Source organism: Pinus tabuliformis, chromosome 8, assembly GCF_031772625.1.
Source record: "Pinus tabuliformis cultivar Carrire ecotype Pingquan chromosome 8, CPIR1, whole genome shotgun sequence".
NCBI classification, from domain to species: domain Eukaryota; kingdom Viridiplantae; phylum Streptophyta; class Pinopsida; order Pinales; family Pinaceae; genus Pinus; species Pinus tabuliformis.
In genome coordinates, this window is record NC_142294.1 from 1,476,376,283 (window position 1) to 1,476,404,261 (window position 27,979).

The following is a 27,979-nucleotide window of genomic DNA, read 5'->3' on the forward strand; positions in this document are numbered from 1 at the left end:
TTAAATCGCCCGAGCATGGATCCTTGATGTATGCCTAGTGGCCATGACTTTGCTTTGTTGACATGGGTCTTTATACTTAAGAGTTGTATTATGAGTATGAGAATGCCTACCTCAAAGATGATCATATGATTTTATTGCATTATAATCTTTTGATTGTTGACTTACAGGTTCCCAACTAGTTGTTCCTTGACTCAAACCTTTGCATTATAAAGCACTTTAGTCATCATACCATTTTTGACTTCGTACCCTAGGGGGAAATCTATTACACATTATTTTGTCGCATTAGGAAAATGATGTCAAATCCAAATATTTCACTATCTGAAAAATTATTTCCATCAATCCCTAAAGCAAATGGAAGAAATACCTCTCCATGAAATATAAGAATCTTGGTTTAATTCCTTAAAAAGCCATATTTTGGATATAGCCATGGATTTCATTATGACCTGCGATGACACAACTTTCATATCTAATGCCTTGCATCAACATCACACCTTATTGCACTACAAGGTGCGTCAATATTTTAGTATGGATAAAAATTAAAAAGGTCACAAAGCTTCCATTCTAGAAGCCTCGTGGAGGTATCTTTCTGATTGGTGAGGATATGGACTTGAATCCCTTCTTAAGTGGTTCTCATCCCTACCATAGTGGATATCATCCCTTCCATTATGGATCTAATCCCTACCTAAGTGAATTTCAAACTTCTATCTTTGGCCTATAAATACAACACTCTCAAAAAGAAAAAGGGTTTGCTTTTGAACTCTTGAAATATACAAGTTCACTTTTCTAAAGTATCTATTAAAGGCTTTTGAATTCATGGTTTTAATTGAGGACTATTGGGAGGAAGCTATCAACATCAAGGCAATGGTTGTCACTATATCCTTTCCTTTTTAATACAAAATATTTATTTTCCCATATATGTTGTCTCATTGTAATGGAACTCCTTGTTCACCCATTTAGAATCTATTGAGTATTTTATATATCAAATGCTTTGATTAGTTTTTTGTTGGTGATATTACAGGTTTTGGCTTTGGGGATCAAAGGAAAAACAAGAGCTACAAGAAACAAATAACCAATGAGGACAAACTTTAGATTACTAAGTATGTCAATGTTTACATTTACAATTGTATTCTAGGGAAAGCCTGTATATTTTTGTGTGTTTTGTTCTAGCATTTGGTTTTTGAACCTAAGGAGATCACTTTTGTCTGCAAGAGCGATTTTTCCGTCAACAAAAATGCATGGATGGGAGATGTCACATATTTTCATAAGAAGCCCACGCATCTCCCTTGGAAACTCACCCTAAGGTTGATATAACTTAAAAATAATACAAAATAAAATATTTAGGCTTATGAATAAAATATTGTTATATTATCGTGACCCCTTTGAGTCACCTAAGACCTCTTTATTTATTTATTTTGTGGAATCATAGCCCTCCATATTCATTGTCTTTCTACGTTTGCAATCTATGTGTATTTTATTTAATGTACATTTATATATTACATTATTTTTCTCTCAACCTTTCATCATGTATACATTTACTTTTCTATTATGGGGATCTAAATGGAGGTATTACATTCATATCCCCTAGATTTTGCACTCTTCTTTATGCACATTCCCGTGTATTAATGTGCATTTTTATTACGAAGATCCAACTAGGAGTATTATAAGAAAAACTCACTTCTATGAAAAGGACAATATAGCATGTATTTTCTTTAATTTGAAACTATAAGTTATAAAACGCTCTTGGATTTTTTTGATCTTCCTCTATGATTCTCTAGAGGTATTGTAACTCCAAATTTCACCATCATATAATATAACATGAGTGACAAGAGTCTTAAAAAGAAATTTATTCTTATACCATAAATAAAAGTATGCTAATTTACAATTAATTTTCAAGTCCATAATAAGTTTTCCAACCTCCATTTTTCCTTTTCTCAATGTTATACTCCCAATTAAGCTTGTGATGAAGATCAAATTTGAGATATCAACTGTATCAAGTTTCAACTCACTTTGAACGCTATACTCCCAATTAAGCTTGTGATGATCATATTAGAGATATCTATATCAAGTCACTTTCTCCATGTTCTTGTTGTCCTACACAAAATTATCATAAGTTCCACTTTTGAATTGCATTATCATAACTCCATTTTGTTAACGTTAACAATCATACACATGCTAGAGTAAATATCTATGAAGGTTTTTATTACTTTCCTAACTCATAAGGACTCCTTCCCATAAGAATAATATTTTTTACGTTAAAAAGAATGATAATAACTATAGCAATAACATTTGAGTCAATACAACCTACTTCCAAATAATTCCATAATTTATGAATGTATATGGCAAAAATATTAGAGGAAAGGGGACAACCTTAATTTCTTCGTATATTAAATTAATTTCTTCTAACTAACCCTCAATGTTCCTAAACTTGGCAATAATGTTTTCATATGAATTGTTCCTAAACTTGGCAATAAAATTTTCATATGACCTTATCACAACACCATGAAATAAACTTTTAGCTCTTCTAACTTATTCCAAAGATTCATTGTGGACACTATTGTCAAAATATTTTCCAAAACTAACAAAACAACATGAAATATTTATTTTATTATTGCAAAACTCCCATGCACTTATTCTAAAAAGAACAAGGTGGTACAAAGCTCAATGATAGCTTCTAAATTTGGTCTAGTCTTTCACTCTTTCTCTATGACAATTTACCCATAATCTTGTCCAATAAACTTCCATATAACTTAGAATACTCTAAATATAATGGTCCTATAATTAAATGTATTGCCCTTATTCCCACTTTTAAAAATGGGTGCAATGGGACTTTGAGTTTAAGGTTTCCATAACCTCCACACTTGTTAAATTAATGAGCTTCTATATGGGAGGGATGAAGATAGATCCTCCACTTTCCAAAATTTGAACTTGGTAATCTTTGATGTTTTTAACTTTCCCTTTTGTGAGTTATTTAACCTAAATTATGCCTTTTATAGGAATGTACTTCTTTTATAAGAATGACTTATAAATTGGCAATTTTTGTTGAAAAATAAAATGTTTAAAATTTAAAGATCTATAATTCAAAGTTAGGCTTATGGTCATTCAAAATGTCCAAAATCACTATTTGATTGCATACCCACTACTAAGCCTACAAATACAAATCATTCAATACCATACAAATCATCCAAGACTAAACAAATACAATAACTTCTCAAAATTATTCTTTGTATTGGTTAATTAAAACAAGATTATCAAAATTAAAAATGAAATCAATATTTAATAACAAGTTAATAAATTATAATTTTAATATTTAACTTTTTAAACAATATATTACTTTCATCTCCAAATTATAGAATATCTTATTTTAAAATATTGTCGAAAACAATTTTCTACCCAAATCATTTTTTAACCTAGAATCTCCATCTAAATATCTTAATTATCTCTCCAAAGATTTTACTTAAGCTCTAGGTTTTATCTAAATTTATGGAAACCCGTCATATCACATCCAACATTACATACTAAAAAATCTTTTATATATATATGAATGACACTTTTAAATTTAAATTTTTAATTTTTAATTATATAATTGAAAAAAATATTAAGCAAATAAAATTAAATTAAATGAGTAGATGTTGTTTGCATTTTCATTAGACATCCATTGCACATTTGCCTCAAAAATGACCCCAAAAAAAACACTTCTATGAAATATTCACATATTATTATAAATATAAGGATAATATTACATCTTAGATACTATCTAAGAAAACTATGTTGAAAACTATGTTGTTCATCTATGTTGGGCTTTTCTTCATATTTTCAATTTTTAATTAAATTCCACTTAATAAAAAACTTTAAATAAAAGCCTTTAAATGATATATTTATGTAATTAATATTTTCTAATGATATATACATACATGATGTTTTTAATTAATATTTTCAAATTTCAACTAAATTCCATATAAATAAATAAATCTCTCTAAAAGATAAATAAATCTCTATAAAAGAACAATTTAAATAAATAAATCCCAATATAACTAAGATAAAAACTCCACTAGTAAATTCAAAATATTTCAATTTTTTATTTATTATTATTTGATTATCTTTAATTATGATTTAATATTTTTTTCCTTTATTTTTTAAATTTCATTTTTTAACTCAAATAATTCAAATTTACTTTTCAAATTAATTTCATTAATGAAACATGATCTTTGTTTCATTTCTTAATGAAAAAACACTCTCTTTGTTTCATCTCTTAATGCAAAAACACTAATATAAAACTCTAAACCTTCCATTATAAAAAGCTCAAAACCTCCCAACATTATTTTGAAAAATAAGGGTCAATATTATTTCTTCAAATTTAACCCTCATTATTGTGATTAATCCGGAAGAGTTATCATCTTCATTATAACAAGAATCACAAAAACCTGAGTTCAAAATATATCGGACAGATTAATATTGGTGACTAAAGAATGTTTTCTCGACTGCAATGGATTTTTTCTTCAAATTTAACCATAGATTAATCTAGAAAAGTTATCATTATTGTGTGTGATTAATCCGGAAGAGTTATCATCTTCATTATAACAAGAATCACAAAAACCTGAGTTCAAAATATATCGGACAGATTAATATTGGTGACTAAAGAATGTTTTCTCAACTGCAATGGATTCTTTCATCTTATCATAATTCCATTTGTATGGAAGGTGCTACATATTCCAACAGATTGAATGCAAACACAAAAATATAATAATATAACTAAACACAAAAATATAATAATATAACTAAACACAAAAATATGATAATATAACTATAATTTGAAAATAGTTATGGATTCTCCCTCTTCCCTAGGAAAAAGGTAGTTTTTAGTTTTCATTGATATATCCACTTCACTAATGTTTCAAGAGTTTGTACTCATTCAAACCCCACCAAAGTAAGAGGACACTACAATCATCACGGTTAATCTCCATTTTATTATTTCAACTTTTTGAAAATACATTTATGGCATCATGGTTAATCTCTATTTTATTATTTCAACTTTTTGAAAATACATTTATGGTTAGTCTCCAGACCCTTACAAACACCCAACACGGAACAATGACTAGTTGAAGGGTAAACCTCCATACATTAATCCAACAACTATATACACTAATTTTTGTTTCAGTTAACCCGAGATTTCAATGGCTCTAATCTCAGGTTTAGGCTGAGGTTGCTTGGGAACCGTGACAGTGAGCACTCCATTCTCCATTATGGCCTTCACCTGGTCCACCTTGGCATTTTCCGGTAGCCGGAAACGCCGTAGAAACTTTCCGTGAGAGCGCTCAATCCGGTGCCACTTGTCTGTCTTTTTTTCTTCTTCTTTCTTGCGTTCACCGCTTATCTGTAGAACTCGGTCATCTTCCACCTCTATCTTGACCTCCTCTTTCTTCAGACCTGCCACCGAACGAAAGGTAAATTCCAGGAACAAAATTGTGACAAACCCAGAAATTCCAGGCCCTAAATTGTGACAAATCCAGAAAATCATTAACGAAAGGAACATAAACCCTGTAATAGGCATGATAAATACCTGGAAGATCAGCCTTGAAGATGTGCGCGTCAGGAGTTTCCTTCCAGTCGAGCTGAGTGTTGGCTATGGTTGCTGCATCATTCCTTGCAGGGTGCCCTATATCTCTGAAAAATGGAGAATTCACAGACTCAAAAGGATCCCATAGATCCAGTGAGAAGGGATCGAAAACGCTGGATCGTTTGCCAAAGAAGCGAGGAACGAGAGACATGCTTGCAATGAATGTCGACTTTTAAAGCAACTGTGAATGCAAAATATTCTGAAACTTGGAAATATCGTGACGGACAGGGGAGTATTTATAGTAGGAGTAGGAAATGGGTAGAATGTTTAAGGTTGAATATGATTCTCTAACCCACAAGAGAACATGGGGGATTGTTCTAGCGGTTTCTGTTGGATGGTTCTAGACTCGTTTGCCACAATATTTTTCCAAGATAGATAAATAAATGTTGGCCCTGTTAAGGAAAGTCCAGCGAAAAGGACGAGGTCAAAATATTGAATATAACTCGGTTTCCCTGGAAGCTTTAATTTCTTCCCTCTATTTTTTTTTAAATTTGGCTAATTTTTTAAATTTTTATTTTGATATTTTGTTTTGTTTCTCAAAAGATTATTTAAATTTAATAACACGATGTGAAGTCATTATAATAATGCTCATCATATCATTTTGTAAGAATGAATTTAAGTGAGATAATATTCATTTTTGTCAATCATCCGAAATAAATCCAAATTGATTTGGGATTTGGATGGTTGAGCATGATAATAATGTTGAGTCTAGACAGAGACTAGCCCATATTTTGGATAAAAGAATGATTTGCCCACTAGTAGTATGTTGTCATTAGTAATGTGCAAGACTAGAATGAGTGTGGGTCATTGTAACACCCACAATTCGTTCCCACCCTCAAACCTTCCCTATAAAATTTGAACTTGAGAATCGATGAAGACTAAACCCCACAATTGATCTACACCTTACAAGTACTCACATTATCATAATTATGTGCAACTCTCTTTTTTGGGGCTCATCATGCATTGGGTATGGGTTTTTCCTTACTTACTATTAGAGTGCACATAGATAAGGTGTTGAGACTTTAATTGATCTTACTTATTTTGCATTTTAGTGGTGATATACAAACAAGAAATCTTATCTCAAGGTTTTTTTTTGTTCACTTATCTTGTTCTAGGCGGAATCAATAGATCAATAATCATTGTTTTTTTGGTGTTGGATGTGTTGCTTTTTTACATGTAAAAATATTGTTCATTCTAACTAAGGCTTACCTATTATAATTTAGCATGGCATTGTTTTTTTGGGGTTGGATGTGTTGCTTTTTTACATGTAAAAATATTGTTCATTCTAACTGAGGCTTAGCTATTATAATTTAGCATGGCTTAGAAAGTTAGGGTTAAATGAATTGTTTTATTACTGCAATGGAAGAAAGGTGTGGCTTTGACTTCTTTAGTTTTTTCAATTAAAGTTTATGGGCTATATGTGTTATTATTTGATTTCTATTTTTTTAATTGTTTTTTTTTTCTTTTTTTAACAAGAATTAGTAACTTCATACATACGGTTGTTGCTATTTCACTGGGTAAAACAAATATTCATTAGAGAAATTTTGAAGTTTAAAATGGGTCCCAAAACAAAAATGTACAACCAAAATCAACTTTATAAGAACCAATAGGATTCAAGATGATGATGTCAACATGGGCGGTGATTCACCATTTTTGGAGTAAAATAGTAAATAGACAAAAAACAATTTAAAAAAAAAAAAAACTAATTTTTCAACTCGTATTTACAACTAACCTCCCTACAGTTTTACTCAAATTTAAAGTGGCAGCACTTGTTGGATGCAGAATTTAATTCCTCATCCGTGGAGTACCCATGTTGCATACTTTCGATGGACCCTGTGTGCAACAACTGAGTAGTATGCCCTATTGACATGACATTTTTTCATATATCTTTCATTTTTCATGTACCAAGGGCCAACGAAAGTATGCAACATGGGTACTTCTTGGATGAGGAATTAAATTCCACATCCAACGAGTGTTCTCGCTCAAAATTTGAGTAAAATCGTAGGGAGATAAGTTGAAAAAATAGTTTTTTCTTTTTCCCTCTCAAATTTGATGACGTAATCTAATCTTATTTTATTATTTCCACTATTATTTTATAATACTTCTTAGGAGACCCATTTTAGACTTCAAAATTTCTCTAATGTCATAAATGTCAAAAGGGCCAGCTTATAGCATGTCTTTGGAGACTTAAACCCACACAACTAGGGGCACGAAATTGGGTTATACCACTCAAGCTAAGTTCCTTCGACCTTGTAAGAATTGAACCTGGGTGTGAAAGATAACACCATTACTCACAATCTCCCAAACTACATTCAGTTATCTATGTTTTTTTTAATTGTTAAAATTACTTCTCTTGCATGATTTTATCAATCACTTTTTCTCTCTTATCTCTTTCCAAATTTAGAAAACGAATATATCATTGATCATCATGCCATCACATCACATATTTTTTAAATAAATTAAAAAAAAATATGGAGGAAATGAGCAAAATGTTTAACAGATTATTCCAACTAGGCACCTTACACTATTACAATATAAAGTCCTCGTACCAAAATTTGCATTACTTCCCTACCTTTTATTAAAATTTAAATATTTGATGCAAAATTTGACACTATTTTCGTGCACTTAAATGATGCTTAGCATCATTTATCAATTTTAATACAATTTGTGTCACATTCGATGCAAATTATATATATATATATATATATATATATATATATATATATATATATATATATATATATCTATATCTATATCAATTAAAAAATAGTAAACATTCATTATCATTTTTCCAAACAATTTTCATCCTATTCCAATCAATAAATATATTTTAATGCATGAATACATGTGATTAAAAAAATAGATCTATTAATCCACAATGATTTATATACAATTCTCATTTTCCTCCATATATGAAGTCTACAACCACCTCAGGGGAAATGAAATTTTTTTATACATATATACAATAATATAGCATATTTTCATTTTTATTTAAGAAATATATATACATAAGAATTAAATACAAAAAATACAAAAACTACTTCTTTTGCAGTATATTTGAAACATTTATAACATTGTTACAAATATTAATTGTTATTATAATAAGAGATATCATTCCTTAATTTTTTATACTAGGGAGGGGGATGGCTAGGTTTCAATAGGCTAGGAAGCTAGTGTAAAGGTTTCTATAGAATGCAAAACATGGGTTAAGAAAAGGAATTATTGGATTGCACAAAAGACCTGTTGGTAGGCAGTTCCATTTCTCTAATAGCCCTTTTACTTTGTCAACCCTAGTACACAAGACCAAGAAAAGTCAAGGGTGTGATGGACCAAACCTTAGGAATTGTAAGTCAATCATCTAGTTGTGTAACCAAAGAATTTGGGCCCAAGACTAAATTTCATACTAACATGGGCGTCATATTGAGTAAAGGCCTAATTTGGAATTGAGTTAATGTACAATATGTGGAAAGAACTGATAATTACTTAGGAAAGTCTAGTTATACAGGGTTTGAATGAAATGCTTGACTTGGATAAACCAAAATATGCTAGATGTTTAGGGTTGTAGGAGGAAGAATTATTGGTAAAAGTGGTTAACCACTTTGGTGGAGAGGAAGAAGGAATATATAAGGGTGGTCCATTCTAGATAAGAGGGGTAGAACGTTGTGGCAAGGAGAAGGGTTTCCGTGAATCAATTAGTCAAGGAAAAGAGGAGGTGGGTAGTAGGAAAGAGTCAGAATGTAATTAGATTTATGAAATAAATACAAGCGATGTGTGAAAAAAAATAGTAGATGAGATTGGAACTAGGAGATGGCGTCAAGATTCATAAAGTTGTTGAACTAGAAAACTAGCCCCTAGTGGGGAGTTTATGGCCACCAAGTTTAATAGACCCAACCCCCTTGATATCATTAAGGAGATGGGTATTCAATTTTATTTATTTATTTAAACATCTCTGAAAATCTACTTCTAATTTCATAATCATGTTCTACCCATCAATAGCTTTCCAACAACTATAAATTTCTCAAAATATGAGTTACGGGCACAAAGTTATGGCCCTTTGAAGACTATTAGGGTGTCCTCACTCTACCACACTAGCATCAATATATAAGTGACATGCCACCCATATAGTGTCACATTATCCTTCACCTGGATTATCAAGCCTTTGGCCTATTAAAGTTCAAAATCCCTTCAAATGTGACGTAACATGCTCTGTACAACTTCTTATCACATATTATAAAATGTTGGTGATGTGATGTGTCACATTCCAAATATTAGGGGACGTGATGATGTAACATGGATTTTCACCAACAAGATATTGGTCGAAGGTAGAACCTATTGCGTGAAAAAATTTGTGGGATGTGATACATCACATCTCATAAATGTTCATCATGTAGTAGGTTCTACCTTTGGCCTTGTTGTTGTTGCTGAAAACCCAAATGGCATCAAAATCATTTTTTCTTCAACATTCATTTTGGAATTCCATAACTCTTTGGGCTTAGTGTCGAGGTTATCTTTTTCATAAACATAACTCCATATCGTATATGTATCACAAGTGACCACATTTCCTATGAATGTTGACATGTCCATACCCCATGTTTCTTTGCCTTAACACATCTTAGAAGAGGTTTGACATGTAATGTTTTGCATCCAAACATTTTTATGGATGCAATATGTCACATCCATAAAATATTTGTTGATGCAAAATGTGTTACTTCAAGGCTTTCATTTTAAATCAATTTGGTTATCACATATTGAAAATCATTTGTATATGTTGTAGAAGGTTTTTAGGCCATGCCATTTGTAATACCCCAGCCCATATTTACCCACTTTTATAAGCTCACCAGGGTAAACATGAGCTAAGAGCTACTATGCATGACCCGAAAACCAAGTTCTAGTTATGGAAGTGGGGCCTAATATCGTTAGCTTTACTGTAACCTCCCAAGAATACTTGATCACCCAAATGTCAAGCAACATCCATTGATCATCTTTTCCTAGACTAGAACTGCCATTTTGACTCACTTTACAGCCCAACCGCACACATGCATGCCAGTGCATGCGGCCAGAAGGCTTCAGTTGCACGCATAACCAATCCTTTGTGCTTATACAACCAAAATTTCCTAGTTCTATGGGTGTGACCAGGGACTTTGTTCCATATTTTTAGGCTAGTCTTCAAGCCAACTTGGATCCCACTAGCCGCTAGGACCAATTTACCTAAAGTATTTCCATGTTTAGATAGATATGAATACCATGGGAAAAACCGTAAGTTCTCATAAACCTGAAGCTAAAAAATAATGGATATTTTGACAGAGCCAAATGCACATTAACCACCTTTACACTAAAAAAGAATTATATAAATTATTTATTTAAAAATCTAAAGCCATTAATACAAGTGGAAAGTAGGAAAAACTTTTAAATCATTATTATTTTGTCCTATAGAGGGGTCAGGGACTTTTAAATCATTACAAGTCCCTACCAGACAGTGACTATGATTGATTTAAGTGGAAAGTAGGAAAATATTTGGAATCATTATTATTTTGTCCCATACAGGGTTCGGGGACTTTTAAATCATTACAAGTCCCTGCCACATAGGGACTATGATTGATTTTCCTATTGTAGTCAAGTAAGGTTGATTCTCTATTTATTCAGTTAAACTTGTATAATTAAGGTTTTTGTTTTTTCAAATCATATACCAAGTTTAAATTTTGCTATTATAATTAATATTTTTAAAAAATTATATTATTAAATTTATTTTTAAAAATAATGTGTTTTCTAATTATATTATTTTTTATATTTATATTTTAATTAGGTATATAATATGTAACTTGACATAGTTAACATGAAAATGAGAATTGTTAGAATTATTTTAGAAAACACAAATTTAATATGGTCATTTTGAGAAGCTATTAGAGCGTCTACTTTTGCAATGCAATTTGTGGCAACATGTCCTCCTCATTGGTACCATTAGCTCCTCATCCCTCATCAGTAGCTCCTCTCACCACTACTTAACAACAATCACCGTGTTATGATATGGCTATTTAAAGTGATCCAGTTGTTCTTATTCAAATAACTAAGGCTAAGGAAGTTGGTAGCAAACAAAAAACCATCTAAACCAACATAAAACCTCTATAAATAACTAAGGCTAAGGAAGTTGGTAGCAAACAAAAAACCCTCTGAACCAACATACAACCTCTATATCCATAACAACAATGACAACTTTCCAAAATTTGAAGCAAAATGTTACCATGAAACACAACAATAAAAGTAGGTATATTACTACACTTTATTTGAATTATTATACATGAAAACATCTACTCCATTTTAGTGTTTATGTGAATTCTTGCGTTGTAAAGGCCATCGTCTAGTACTTTCGGTCATTGGTGTAAACCATCTCAGATGGGGAGTTGTGAATACATGTTCCTTGCTTGAGCATTACATGGTCGATGGGCTTTCTATTCAAACATATGCCCTTGAACCATGGTTGAGGAATCAACACCTTAGCCATATACTCTCTGAGCTACTTCTTGGACTTAAAGTGTTCCCATGTCATGAATTCAGTCACTTGATCATCGCCTACTCACACAGACAAGTCATCCAAGTTTGATAAGAAGAAGTTCCTCAGAGAAATCAAAGGAGTTGAAAGTCGCTATTGTAAACTAGAGTAATCCATAAATCAATCCACTTGGGATCATCAATCATCTGAGGGCCACTCCTCACTATAAATAATCGTTCCCTTCACTAATGCGTTGAATTGTTCAAAGGAACCCCAACAAAGAAACCAGTGCCATGCACTCCTATGCAAAACATGGTATGACACAAGGTATTGTGTCGAATAAATTTTTTTATAATTTATTTTATATATAATCTTTTGGGTACAAATTTTAATGTGTACTTAGTATTATGACATATGGTTTAATTATATCATGCTACTTTTCAAAGATTTTATAGTGTTAATTATATTTCCCTGTATGAATTAATCCTAGATATAACAAAAATCCATTTACTTAATAGAGAAACCCCATTTACTTAATATATAAACTTGAAATTGTGATTTTTTTTTGTTTAGAGTTCTAGGTCCTTGAAATTCTATTCTTTCAATTCAATTCTTAAATTGAAATGGCAAGGCCTGGTACCCTACCTCTTTGGTTAGCCTTCAAATAAGTTTTATTTTTTTAAAACAAGACCACACAAATAGCATATATTTATTTAAATTACAACACAAATGGCATGTGTTTATTTATTTATTTAGATTTTTAGATTTGTCACATGGTGTATTGGACGTAATGGTAACTTTAACCATAATTGTAACTTTACTGATACTTCACATGATAATATCATTGATTGCAAAAAGGTATTTAAGATAATATAATATGATTTGTGCTATGTCTGTTAATGAGGAGGGAAAACAAAGTCTCTCAATGTCTCTCATCGTTGTTTTTCCATCCTTTGGGAATGGTCTCACGTGATTTTAAATTCCCAAAAGTCTCATGTGACTTTAAATTCCCAAAAGTCTCATGTAATTTAAAATTCCCAAAACCATGTGAAGCAAGCAACAAAGGCTCTACACAAATACCAAATTCAAAAAAAATTGAAATTGGTAAATAAATAATTTTATACACTCAGTCTATATTGAAAATAAAAAAATGTTTTTAAATTTTTTATAAATAATTAATTTTTTTATTGGTGGTGAATATTGAATTGAGAATTTTTATGTGGTTTAAAATAAATTTGTCAAAAAATAATAATAATAATAATAATATTTTATACCTACACATAGCTCATGTATAAATTTTAGGTACTCTTTCCTGACGGTTCTTCAGATATGTCATTAAATTCTATTGATACGACTTTATGCTGAATAAATGCATGAAAGTATGAGTCGAGGGGAAAATGATATCTAATGCATCGAGTCTAGAAGTCACAGTTGATGTGCTATGACTCTACAAGCATTTGTATTGGATCAAAGTTGAATATGGTAAGGGTTTTTCATCTCAATATGGTGAATACGCAATTACGTAAAATAATTTGCCATGTATTTTAAAAGGAGTATGATGTGTGGACACCAACCTGAACATTCATAGTCGAGACCTATTGGAAGTGGTTATGTAATTTGAACTCCAAAACTAATGATTTAATTGCTCAAGAGGGGTGTGGATTAATAATAACCACTCACGTCTATGGAAATTAACCCTAAGCATTAATATCTATGGATATTGTCCATATCGTTGGAAATAATACTGAGAGGGGGGGTGAATCAGTATTATCTAATTCTTTTAATAAATCTTCCTTATTTGTTCTTTGAATTATTTTTGCATGTCAGTACCATAAAATAATGAGCATGAACAAAGAAAAACAAATAGTCACACCAAAGAACACAAGATGTAAGGTGGAAACCCAATGTGGGTGAAAACCACCTGTTGCAATATGTCTCTATCTTCTTTCAAATTAGAAACTTCTTTTACAATGGTTTTGTACTGGTGCAGTCCTTTACCAGTACGCAGGCTGCAACCTGCAGAGAGCTACAACTCTCTCTCGTTTTCCAGTCTCTCCTGGAAGGGAGCTACAACCCCTTACTTCTTTTCTTATAAGGACCACTTTTCATAAATTTTCAAACTGGATCCATAAGCATCAAATGATCATCAAGTATAAGAGAATCACCCAGTCAACTGTAGTAACCAGATCAACAATAATAGAACCAAACCCAGAACACAGCAATGATAAACAGAGATTTCAAGAGAAGTAAGCAGCTTCACCCATGTACTGCCTGCTTACAGTACGCACCCTGCTCAACTGCTCGCCTGCTTACGTACACACTGTAGTCAACTGCTCACCTGCTTACGTACGCACTGTACTCAACTACTCACCTGCTTACCTACGCTCTGTGTCCATTGATCTGCCTGCGGACCTCCGCACCTGCAACCCTTCTGTGCCTGCGTACCGGCGCACCTGAAACGCTTCGTTCCAGCGTATATACGCACTTTTCTTTCACTGTACCTGCGTACCTTCGGGCATAGATGATTTCAAGACTTCAAGAATAACCCAGACAGTCAGATCTACAGATCTGATCATGCGCCGAAGAGATCTCAATGCATCAGTAGATTCGCCTTATTTAGATCTAGATATTACTCCCAAGAGATCATAATATTTCAGATCTAGCTCTCATAAGATGTTCAACCCAAGCACATGCACAAGCCAAATGATCTCCTTTGCTTTATATAGGAAGGCTCTTCCTTAAATCATGGATCAATACCACGGGCCAACACCATAATAACACAAATACCGTCGGCTAGTTAAACATAAGAAACCCCACGTGTGCTTTTCTTTGCCTTGAAATGTGTGCACTGGGGTACGCACCTCCTGGACGGCTTATCTGCGTATCAGGCCGCGGTCCCTTCACGGTGTACCTGCGGGTACGCACTTTCTGAACTGATCTCCTGCGTACTTCTTAATTTTCAATATATTGAGAGCCTTGCCATGGGGGTTGCCATCAAGTACAACATCTGTAACATATATATAGCCATACCAGAAACATAATGCCAACAATCTCCCCCTTTGGACTTGATGGCAACCTCACAAACTTCAGCTTCATTCTCCCCCTTTGACATCAAGGGCAAAGGGTTATGCTCCCCCTAAGAACATGCTCCCCCTGAATATGAACCAGATCTGCAGCGAAGAACCATAAACCACCATGAAAGAGATAGAGACATATTGCAGCTACTTCCAAGATCTCCTTCTGCACATCCTCCATAATGCCAACAATGCATTATATGCTCCCCCTGAACCTGTACCATCAATCAGAAGAGGTTCAGCAATAAGATGATGCATCAACAACCCCCAGCTTTTGCCTGAGGTATTCAAAAGTGTCCCTGGGCAATGGTTTGGTGAGTATATCAGCAACTTGTTCCTTAGAAGGAACATACTCCAACTTGACCTTCTGTTCAAGCACTTGTTCCCGGAGAAAATGATACTTGATTGGTATGTGCTTGGTTTTTGAATGCATAACAGGATTCTTTGAGATGCTGATTGCACTTGTGTTATCACATAAGATGGGGATTGGTGGTGTACAAGTGATTTGAAAATCCTGCAAAGTCTGCATCATCCAAAGGAGTTGGGTGCAACAAGATGCAGCAGCAACATATTCCACTTCAGCTGTAGACAAGGCAATCGAACTCTGTTTCTTGCTGAACCAAGATACCAGTCTGGAACCCATAAAGAATGCACCACCACTTGTGCTTTTCCTGTCATCCATGCTTCCGGCCCAATCTGCATCTGTATAAGCATGAAGTGTAAGATCTGTATCTCTAGGATACCATAAGCCATAATTTTGAGTCCCTTGAAGATATTTGAAAATTCTCTTCACTGCCTGAAGATGAGTCTCCTTCGGATTTGCCTGAAATCTTCCAACTATTCCAACTGCATGCATGATGTCCGGTCGGGTACCTGTCAAATAAAGTAAACTTCCAATCATAGATCTGTAGGTTGGTTGATGTACTGCTGCAGATTCATCATTTGCACTGAGGCTACATCCTGTGACCATGGGTGTACATACTGGTTTTGCATCTTCCATACCATATTTCTTCAAAATCTGTTTGAGATACTTGGTTTGAGATAAAAAGATTCCTCCTTCTTTTTGTTGGATTTGCAAACCAAGGAAATATGTCAGTTCTCCTAGCAAGGACATTTCAAATTCTTTCTGCATGACCAAGGCAAAGCTTTGACTCATAGCTTCTTCATTGCTACCAAAAATAATGTCATCTACATACACAACAAGTATTAGCAATTTGTCATTTTCAACTTTTATATAAAGATTGCTATCTGTTGATCCTTTTGAAAAGCCTTGTTGATGAAGATATTTGTCCAAACGGTAGTACCAAGCCCTTGGAGCTTGTTTGAGACCATAGAGAGCCTTTTTCAATCTGCATACAAGATTTAGATCATTTCCAAGAATGAACCCATCTGGTTGTTCAATGTATACTTCTTCTTCCAAGTCTCCATTCAGAAAGGCTGATTTCACGTCCATTTGAAATACTTTGAAGTTTTGAAAACTTGAGAGAGCAAGGAACATTCGGATGGCCTCAAGTCTTGCAACAGGAGCAAAGGTTTCTTCAAAGTCTATTCCTTCTTGCTGCGCATACCCTTTACAAATAAGTCTGGTTTTGTTTCTAATTACTTCCCCATTTTCATTCAATTTATTTTTGAAGACCCATTTTGTTCCGATAACATTCTTATCCTTTGGTCTAGGAACCAGCTCCCAAGTGTTGTTCTTTTCGATCTGCTCAAGTTCTTCATCCATTGCCTTCACCCAACATTCATCTTTGCATGCCTCTTTCACATTTTGTGGTTCAGTAGAGGAGAGTAATGCCAAATAGCTTGAAGCTTCTGCAATTGTTCTTCTTGTTTGTACACCTGCTTCTTTCTGCCCCATAATCTGAGATTCTGGATGATTCTTCTGGACATATCTGGATGGATTCTTTTCTTTTATTCTTGTTTGCTCCTCTGGTTCTTCTTGAGTTTCTTCTTGAGGTTCTTCTTCTTCATCATTCTGTCGTTGGGGGTAGCCTTCATCTTCTTCGATGTCTTCATGATGTACTTGCCTAGGAATGTATCCCTTCTCATCAACCACTACATCAATGCTGTCAACAATTCTGCCAAGTCTTTTATTGTAGCATTTGTATGCTTTGCTATGTGGAGAGTAACCAAGAAGAATGCCTTCATATGCTCTAGGTTCAAGTTTGCCAAGCTGCTCATCAGTATTCTTGATATAGCATTTGCTCCCAAAGATTTTGAAGTGCTTTACCGAAGGAGTCCTACCACTCCAGAGCTCATGAGGAGTTTGAGTGTTGTTCACCCGGACATTTGTTTTGTTGAGAATAACAACCGCAGCATGTGCAGCTTCACCCCAGAAAGTTGCGGGAGTTCCTGACTCATCAAGCATAGCACAAGCCATTTGTTGGACTGTTCTGTTCATTCTTTCCACAACTCCATTTTGCTGAGGAGTTCTTGCAGTAGAGAATTCTCTTCTTATCCCATGTTCTTCACAGAAATCGAAAAATTCATTTGAAGTAAATTCCCCACCCCTGTCGGATCTGAGGCACTTAATTTTGTGACCTGATTCATTTTCAACCAAGGCTTTGAAGGATTTGAATTTTTCGAATGCTTCATCTTTGTGCTTCATAAGTCCTAACCAGACAAACCTGGAGAAATCGTCAATGAATAATATCAAGTATTCTTCTCCTCGAGGTGTTCTTTTCCTGAAAGGACCGCATGTATCTGTATGTACTAGCTCAAGAGGCACGCTAGCTGATCCTTCTTTCTCTGGAAAGTTAGTTCTGGTTTGTTTTCCAAACTGACATGATTTGCATATGGTGTTGTCAGGAATTTTGATATCTGGAAGATCGCGAACTGCCTGATATTTGCATGCTTTCCTTATTTGTGAAAAGCTTAGATGTCCCAACCTCCGATGCCATAACCAGTGCTCATCATCCTTGCTCAGATAGCATTGTTGTTGTCCTTCTTCAAATATGTACAGATTATTTGGAGTTCTTTTGCCTTTGATCACTGTTTTACCTGTATCAAGATCACGAACAAGACATCCATTTGATCTGAATATAACCTCGGTTCTTTGATCACACATCTGGCTGACACTTAGAAGATTATGCTTCAATCCATCGACATACAAAACATTTCCAGCCTTGACCTTTTCTTTTAACTGAGCAATGCCTTTTCCTTTTATAGTTGCAGGAGTATCATTTCCAAAAGAGACTTTCTTTCCTTTTTCTAGAGCAGAATATGACTCAAGTTTTTCTTTATCACCTGTCATATGCTTCGAACATCCACTGTCAATGTACCATAGATTTTCCTGTCCCTCTGCATAAAATGCTATCCCACATCTTTCTGTTTGTGGTTCCTTTATTCTCCATGTTTTGGTGCTTGAGGCTTGTTCCTTTTTCTGCTGAAAGTTGCTCCTGCATTCAGAGTCTTCATGACCAAATTTATTGCAAATAGAACATTCAACTTCATTTTCAAGAACCGAAAAGTTGTTATAGGTCCTTTTTGTAATCCCGGTCATACTTCTTTGTTTTTGAGCTTCCCTAGTCATGATTGTTTTATATGCAACACATTGAGTTGCTTTGTGACCAAAGTTATGGCAAGAAAAGCATTGTCCATTGAAGAAACTTCTGCGGTTATTGAATCTACCAGCCAATTGATTGTAATTTCTATTGTCATCTATTCTTGAACCAAATTGAGAAGATTTTACCTGTGGCTGGTTGTAGCTTTTGTTCACCCTTAAGATGGATTGCCCCTGATAGTTTCTGTTTGTAATTCGTCCCTGCTTTACCTGATGATCTTCATTGTGCTTTTGCTCATTTCTTCTTGCTGCATCAAGATAACTTTTTGAGGTGGATGCTTGAGAAGTTTCTCCATTATAGCCCAGACCTGTCTTGTTTAGTGGAGACTGTTGCACATTGATAATCTCATCCAAAGTTTTAGATCCTTTGACAAACTTGAGATTAATAGCTTTTGTTTTCTCAATCTCTTTTCTAAGACCAACAATTTCACCTTCTAATTTTTCAAGATGTTTTTCTTTTTCATCAATTTGAAATTGTAGAGTATCAATGATCATGTTCTTTTCTTCTATACATCTCTTGAGTCTAGTAATTTCATCATAAAGGTTATCCACATCTATAGCATCCATATAATCATCATCTTCAAATGCCATTAACAACTTATATTCATTACCTTGTTCATCTTCATCACTGTTTGATAGACCATCACTATCTTCATGAGTGTAGTAGTTTTTCTTATTTGCGTTCTGTTTCTCGTTCCATCTAGCAGGTTCCTTTCCTTTATCCTTATAAGTACATTTTGCAGCATAATGACCTACTCTTCCACAAGCAAATCATTTAAAAGGTAACTTACCTCTGAACCTTCCAGAACCCCTTTGAAGATTTCTGACAAAATTTGATTCTTCTTCCTCTTCTTCTGGGACGTGGCTTGCTTCATAATAATCTCCTTTGCCTGATGCCTTGAAAGCAGCTTCTCTTCTGTCTGATGGACCTCCCTTTCTCATTTCATAAGCAGTTATAATTCCATGTAGCTGAGACATAGTAAGAATTTGTAGATTTTCCTTTTCTTCTATTGCAGATACTTTAGATTCAAACTTGGGGGACAATGATCTTAGAACCTTTTCAACCACAATAGCCTCTTTTATTTCTTCACCCAAATTTTTCATACAATTAACAACCTCATCTACCCGAAGAAAATAGTTAGCCACACTTTCATCATTATACATTTTGAGAGTCTCATACTGAATTCTGAGAGTTTGAAGTTTAGCACGCTTTACCTGTTCATCTCCTTCATAGCTCGTGACAATTTTGTCCCATATCTCTTTTGCGGATTTATAGTGCATTACCTTCATGAATTCTGATTGAGATATACATACTAATAGAGTACTGACTGCTTTCGCATTTGTTTCATACTTCTTTTTCTCGGCTGCATCTGTAGGAGTAGCTGAAGGAAAAGCGTAGCCTGTCTCTACGATGTCCCAAACTTATGTACCAAGAGATTGAAGATAGGCAGTAACTCTTACCTTCCAATAATTGAAGTTTGTCCCATCAAAAACCGGTGGCCTGATTGATGCTTCTCTCTCGTAGTTGCTCATGATGAACGATCTACCTTCAAGCGATCAAGCTTCTCTGAAGGACCTGCTCTGATACCAATCGTTGGAAATAATACTGAGAGGGGGGGTGAATCAGTATTATCTAATTCTTTTAATAAATCTTCCTTATTTGTTCTTTGAATTATTTTTGCATGTCAGTACCATAAAATAATGAGCATGAACAAAGAAAAACAGATAGTCACACCAAAGAACACAAGATGTAAGGTGGAAACCCAATGTGGGTGAAAACCACCTGCTGCAATATGTCTCTATCTTCTTTCAAATTAGAAACTTCTTTTACAATGGTTTTGTACTGGTGCAGTCCTTTACCAGTACGCAGGCTGCAACCTGCAGAGAGCTACAACTCTCTCTCGTTTTCCAGTCTCTCCTGGAAGGGAGCTACAACCCCCTACTTCTTTTCTTATAAGGACCACTTTTCATAAATTTTCAAACTGAATCCATAAGCATCAAATGATCATCAAGTATAAGAGAATCACCCAGTCAACTGTAGTAACCAGATCAACAATAATAGAACCAAACCCAGAACACAGCAATGATAAACAGAGATTTCAAGAGAAGTAAGCAGCTTCACCCATGTACTGCCTGCTTACAGTACGCACCCTGCTCAACTGCTCGCCTGCTTACGTACGCACTGTAGTCAACTGCTCACCTGCTTACGTACGCACTGTACTCAACTGCTCACCTGCTTACCTACGCTCTGTGTCCATTGATCTGCCTGCGGACCTCCGCACCTGCAACCCTTCTGTGCCTGCGTACCGGCGCACCTGAAACGCTTCGTTCCAGCGTATATACGCACTTTTCTTTCACTGTACCTGCGTACCTTCGGGCATAGATGATTTCAAGACTTCAAGAATAACCCAGACAGTCAGATCTACAGATCTGATCATGCGCCGAAGAGATCTCAATCCATCAGTAGATTCGCCTTATTTAGATCTAGATATTACTCCCAAGAGATCATAATATTTCAGATCTAGCTCTCATAAGATGTTCAACCCAAGCACATGCACAAGCCAAATGATCTCCTTTGCTTTATATAGGAAGGCTCTTCCTTAAATCATGGATCAATACCACGGGCCGACACCATAATAACACAAATACCATCGGCTAGTTAATCATAAGAAACCCCACGTGTGCTTTTCTTTACCTTGAAATGTGTGCACTGGGGTACGCACCTCCTGGACGGCTTATCTGTGTATCAGGCCGCGGTCCCTTCACGGTGTACCTGCGAGTACGCACTTTCTGAACTGATCTCCTGCGTACTTCTTAATTTTCAATATATTGAGAGCCTTGCCATGGGGGTTGCCATCAAGTACAACATCTGTAACATATATATAGCCATACCAGAAACATAATGCCAACACATATTATGTCTTTATTGCTCAACGTATTAATGGTGGCGCCTAAATATGTATTTAAATTATGCATGGAACAATTTTATGATAGTTTTGACGTGTAAACCATCCAACAATGGGTTCCACTAACATGTTAGGGTTATAGAGCCTCCCGTGTAAACTACATTGTATCCTCAAAGGTAATTTGTTCCCTGACCTGGCTTATAGTGGGTCATCACAATACATTGGTTTAAAGAAATGTCAATTTCCTAACTAAATTTATAATTTTCACTCTATTTCCAAGCCACCACGCCTTGAGCTTTCTAAATGCTCATGCAAATTAGCCCTAGTTAATACTAAAGTTAATTTAAGGTACGATGTTATAAACTTATTAACCAAATACCTGTCATTGTCGTTAAAGCAATAAAATATTTTTTTGATAAATTTTAAAGTATTATAAAAAATATATATTTGTTAGGTGGTGAATAGATTCTTTCTACAATTATGTTGATCATAACCTACTCACTTCTTTCCAATTTGTTTGGATGGAAAGATATTCGTCAACTTTGGAACATAAATAATCTAAATCATAAATTGACGTAAAGAAAGTGTTTAACCCTTCATTAAATCAATGAACCTCCATTATCATTGATTGTCACAAGAAAACTACCCTTAAAATTCTAAGGTTAAATGACCCTTAGTTAAAAATCCTACAATGCCCTTTAAAATAGAGTTCCTTTATCCTAACAAAAGATTAACAATCCACACAAAAAGTTCCTCGACAAAAGATAACCGTGCCCATCTTCTTGTACAAAAATTCAATTTACAAACCATTTATTTTACAAACAAATTATCAACAAAAAAATAACCATACCCATATTTCTCGACCAAAAACAAGTGTAATTCGCAACGTGCTTAGTACTTGCCCCTTATGCAAAAAGTGATGTGGAAAATAATTTTGAAAATAACAAGATAATGTGTTTATATGGTTTATTACTATTCAATGACAACACATATGTTTTAGTAAGTTGATATATTTCATAATTATTCTAGGATTCTAAATTCAAAAGCTAATAAATTTTTAGATGAAAAAACGATAAATCTTCTAAATTCAATAGAACAATAAATATTTAAACTGATAAATAAAGTAAAATCACTAAAGTTACATTTTTAATGTTAAGTTATTATGAAATAGAATGTTTTGATATTATTATTATTATTATTATTATTATTTAGTGTGATAATATGTTGTAATATATTTTCAAAGATTTTATCAATTAGATAAAATTATAATTGAAAAAAAGTATTGAAATTTTTGTTAAATTCTATTAACTTTTAACCGACCCCCTTAAATTACAAGTAATCAACAAACTACAAACAATTTCAATCTTTCCTCAAGGCATCCAATATCTATATGACCCCAATAAGTTTTAAAAATAACAATATTATTTTTTTCCCATTTATAGCCTAAATCTTTTTTGAAATATCTTAGTATTCATTTTATATTAGTTACAATAACTTCTACTATCAATTACATTTTGCATAAGAGGCAGGTAATAATAACAATGGTACATATAACACTTGTTCATTTGTATCAACTCCAACTATGGGATTGAGCTTGGGTGACTAAATACCATTCAAGTGAAGCATAGGCTCAGCCTAGTTTGAAGAAGAAGTCCCTTTTAAACCAAGCCACTAATTTCTCTTTCTTTGCATGACAATCATATGGTCGTCATTCAAATTATAAATAGTGCCTTTTTTTATATTCCACATTGATGAATATATTTGATACAACATATGCAATCACGTTTTAGTGACTTATTCATCTATGTGGCATAACATTTACCAAAAATAAGGCTCTTATAACTCGAGATTCCTGGGGTAGTGGGAACTCCTTTGGGGACCATAATGCTTTTTGTCTCTTTCAGCAGAGTTGTCTGTGTTGAATTTCCACGACCTTGGGTCTAGTTTAGAGTCTTAAAATCACTAACGCTACCAAACCAAAATTTTCAACCATAAACTACTTTGCACAGCGGAATAAAATAATAGTAAATCACACATGCATAGAATATAGACAGCTTTTTTACAGTTTTCAACCCAACTTCGTTATATTAATCCAACTGATATAATACAACAGTCTAGGGCTCCCGTACTAGGGATAATGGCCCTCATACATCCACTAGTACAAGATACAAAACTGGGGCTTGGTGTCATTCCATTGACAACCAATCTACCCTCAACAAGATACTATGGCCATTTGGTTGTCGCATTCTCTCTCACCTCCTCTCGATCGTACCCTGTACCTGCCCAGTGCTTCGGCTCCCGATCTGCAGCTCCTGCCTCTATCAATGCTTCAATTCCATCTGACCATTGAATCTCAGCTATCCAATCTTCTCTCTAGTTGTGCCTTAGTCAATCAAGCCCACAACGCATCAAGACTCATGTTGAGTTGTTCACAGCTCCACTTGTGAACAAATCTCAATTGTCCACTACTGCTCCTTGATTATTCAGGGACTTTCACCCACCATGGTCTTCCTACGCTGCTCCGATGAAGACCAACTTAGGGCACGGAGGGTTGCCACCTATCACTGCAAGATGTCCATCTCCCACAATGAACACGGGCTAGGAGGACTTCCCATCTTCTGTTGTAGATTTCCTTTTCCACACACAAGTATCGAGCTCCACAACTGCTCCTGGTTGATCAGACCCTTGAGCTCAACAACTGCCTCTCTCGCAACTACCTTTGTCCATCAAGGTGTTGCTCACTGGGATCCAACTTGGACATTATCTCGTTATCCTCTAGCATACCATAAGTGCCCAATCTCGTCCACGCTTGGTCTCCTCTCACATTGCCCTCCAACAGTCCACGAGAAACAAAATCCATGATGTATCATTGCACCTAGTTAGGGAATCCCCACACATGGAAGACCCTTACACATGGCTTCCCTCAGACTCCATTGATCTGCCCTTTGCTTTGCAATAAAGGAGTTATTGCACAAATTTGGGCACCAAAAACTTACTGTACAATCTACTCCTAGTTGGAGTTCATGCCCAATGCAACTCCAACAAATCACTCCCATGGGCTGCAACCTAACTGACCCAACGCAAGGCAAAACTGGAGAAATAACGTACCTTTCATCTATTGTTCATGTACTGAAGTCTGGTCACTGGTTAGGGTATCCTTATAGCCCACAACAACCTACCATGTGTGATCAAAACCTCCACTAAAGGTTGCGACCTCCTCAATTCTACAAACCTCTGCCACTCGTTGTCTTGATAAGCACCTATAGAGCCTAGATTAGGCTTTTTAAGCCCTCCAAACAGCCACCATAGGTCTATGGCCTAGTCTCCATAGGTCTATGATCTCCTTGGTCTGTTCTAGCATGAGAACCCACGTTAACTAGCCCGAAACTGCTTCCCTTGAGTGTGTTTTCCCCTCCTAGAGAGGTCGAGGCAGTGTGTTGTTTTCCTAGCCTCCAAACAAGCCTCGATCTTCCTTCAAGTATTTCAATTTCCCTAGATCTACACCTATAGGTTTGCGGCAGCTTAGATTTGGGACTATCCACCCTCAATCAAACCTTCAAAACAAGCCCATCATCTTCTCCTTTAACCTACGTTCACATCTTTCCTTACTCAGCCATGTTATGGCATGAGACGTCCCTCCACGTTGTCAAAGAGGTACCCAAACAAGCCCTAAACCCTCACGTTGTTCTATCCTCTTCTCCTGCAAAAAAACAGAGGTATCTCCCTCTTCACCGAGTTGATGTCCCTCCTCCTTAACGTTGACTTGATGTTGCACCTTTGGATGTGAAATAACCTCACATGTCACCCTCTATTTATATCCAAAAGAGGGGCTCTTTCCAATGTCACTCTAGGGTTGTCCAGTTGTCAAGAAGGCTTACTAAACTTAAGCCGACCTTAACTCTTACGGTGCCAACCTAACATTAGACTTCAAAAAATCATAACTCCTCAACAACAACTCAAAATCAAATGATTCTCATTGCGTTAGAATCATCTCATCGAGAGTTATCATCCTCATCCATCACATGTCGAAGACTCGTCACGGTTTTGGCCCAAACATCTATGGGTGCAAAACCCGAGGCTTGGGTTCTAAGCCCACAAGCTTATTTGTGGCACTTTGACCTCCAACCTTTATAAAATAGGGCTTGGAGTACCTCCCAAGATACACAAAAATCAACACTCCCTCTTGGCGAGGGAGGTACTTACAAGACTAGGAAGTAGCCATCATCATCCGACGATGATACTAGCCCATCTAGCATCCATCACAATAGCATACCATGTAGAATGAATCTAGCAATCTTGGTAGTGCGTCTACCTTATCACATCCGAGCCTGAAGATCCAAAACCTTCATAGAGTTGCTCCCTCTAAGGCTAGACTCCCTCTGAGCCTACACGATCTCGATTGGCTCAGCCTTGCAAGCACTCATCCTCCTGGATCAAATACAACTCGTGAAAATCCCTCCAATATCATATATGCAAAATCACGATCTGATGAAGACTCTAATCTGCCAACATGTAGTCCATCACATGAAAAATCAATGGAAATCCATGATCAACAATCTGCCCTACAACAAACTATTGTTCACCAGGCTCACCACCAATCCACCAAAACTCCCAGCCCATCTCATCATGTAGTCTATTGATACCACATCTCCATGTATTCAGTTGAACCCTCTGCTCCATGATTCAGACATCCACAACTCCCTCTAAGTTGCTTTGTTGTGCACACTCTGATTCACTATCCCTCAAAGTAGCTCAAATATGCTCTGATACCATGTTGAATTTCCACGACCTTGGGTCTAGGTTAGAGTCTTAAAATCACTAACGCTACCAAACCAAGAATCTCAACCATAAACTACTTTGCACAGCAAAATAAAATAGCATTAAATCACACATGCATAAAATATAGACAACTTTTTATAGTTTTCAACCCAACTTCGTTATATTAATCCAATAATAAAACAGTCTAGGGATCTTGTATCGGGGATAATGGCCCTCATACATCCACTAGTACAAGATACAAAACTAGGGCTTGGTGTCAATCCATTGAAAACCAATCTACCCTCAATAAGAAACTCTGACCATCTAGCTGTCGCATGCTATCTCAGCTCCTCTCGGTCGTACCCTGTATCTACCTGGTCCTTCGGCTCCCAATCTACAACTCCTACCTCTATCAATGCTCCAAGTCCATTTGACATTGAATCTCCACTATCTAATCTGCTCTCTAGTTGTGCATTAGTCCATCAAGGCCACAACACATTGAGACTCTTGTTGAGTTGTTCATAGCTCCACTTGTGAACAACTCTCAATTGCCCAATATTGCTCCTCAGCTACTCAGGTACTTCCAGCCACTATGGTCTTCCCGTGCTACTCCAATGAAGACCAACATAGGGCATGAAGGGCTGCCACCTATTACTGCGATATTTCCATCTCCCACAGTGAACACAGGCTAGGAGGACTGCCCATCTTCTGCTATAGATGTCCTTCTCCACAGACAAGTCTCGGGGTCCACAATTGCTCCTGGTTGATCAAACCCTTGAGCCCAACAACTACCTCTCTCGCAACTACCTTTGTCCATCAAGGTGTTTCTCACCGGGCTCCAACTTGGACACTATCTCATTGTCCTCCAGCAAACCATAAGTTCCCAATCTTGTCCACACTTGGTCTTCTCTCACGCTGCCTGGTGGGCTCCAGTATTGTAGCAATAATGCTACAACTCTTGGGGCTTCCTATCTCTAAATTTATCAACCCGGTAGTTCGTACAAACTTGGAAGCGACGGTGCTGTATGCACAAGTACTAGCTCTTGTCGCAGCTGTCACTTGGTCAGCTGGCACAAGTCCGCTAGGGCTCAAGCCAACTTCTATATGCTCTCAGAAGAAGCTTTCTAAATGATGGACGAAGGCTATCTCAAAGGAAATTGATCTACTTTGCAAAAAATGAACTGAAAGCCAACCAAAACATGGAAACCCTAGTAAACCCTAATCTGACTAGCTTAATCTCTATGATGCAATGGTGGGAGTGCAAGTGTCTAAGAATGATGCCATTACTGCTAGTGATATGAAATGCATGAACTTAAACTACTTCCATTGAAAAGAACATTGTTTTTGTGTTTTTGCTTAAGTGGTTGGAGTGATTATGATTTTGTTTCTTATTAGGGTTTGGCTGTGCAGAGGTGGTACAAAGGGAGAGAAATCTTGGGAAAGGTCAGGAGGGCTAGGAGAGGCCCCAGAGGATCCCTAGCATCAGTCCACAGAAGTCCACAGCGTTCAGGTGCTCGGCAACCGAGTTTGCAGGCTTCTACAGGATGTCTGCAGGGGATTCTACAAGAAACTCAGGAA

At 35.6% G+C, this 27,979-nt stretch overlaps 1 protein-coding gene across 1 annotated transcript; it reads right to left on the reverse strand.

The window, feature by feature from the left end:
* Positions 1–5,118: 5,118 nt before the first annotated feature.
* LOC149241372 (17.8 kDa class I heat shock protein-like) lies at positions 5,119–5,951 on the reverse strand. Its single transcript, XM_089373938.1, has 2 exons — positions 5,558–5,951; positions 5,119–5,424 (listed from the first exon to the last, which is right to left on the reverse strand). Exons 1-2 carry the CDS (start codon positions 5,763–5,765, stop codon positions 5,156–5,158), a joined length of 477 nt encoding a protein of 158 aa, XP_089230064.1. The 5' UTR covers positions 5,766–5,951; the 3' UTR covers positions 5,119–5,155.
* Between the last annotated feature and the right edge of the window lie 22,028 nt (positions 5,952–27,979).

Bases quoted from the DNA above. Each gene is read 5' to 3' on its own strand.
- LOC149241372 (XM_089373938.1), bottom strand. From the start codon at position 5,765: ATGTCTCTCGTTCCTCGCTTCTTTGGCAAACGATCCAGCGTTTTCGAT. The intron at 5,425-5,557 runs GTATTTATCATG...GTTCGGTGGCAG, and splicing joins CTTCAAGGCTGATCTTCCAG to GTCTGAAGAAAGAGGAGGTC.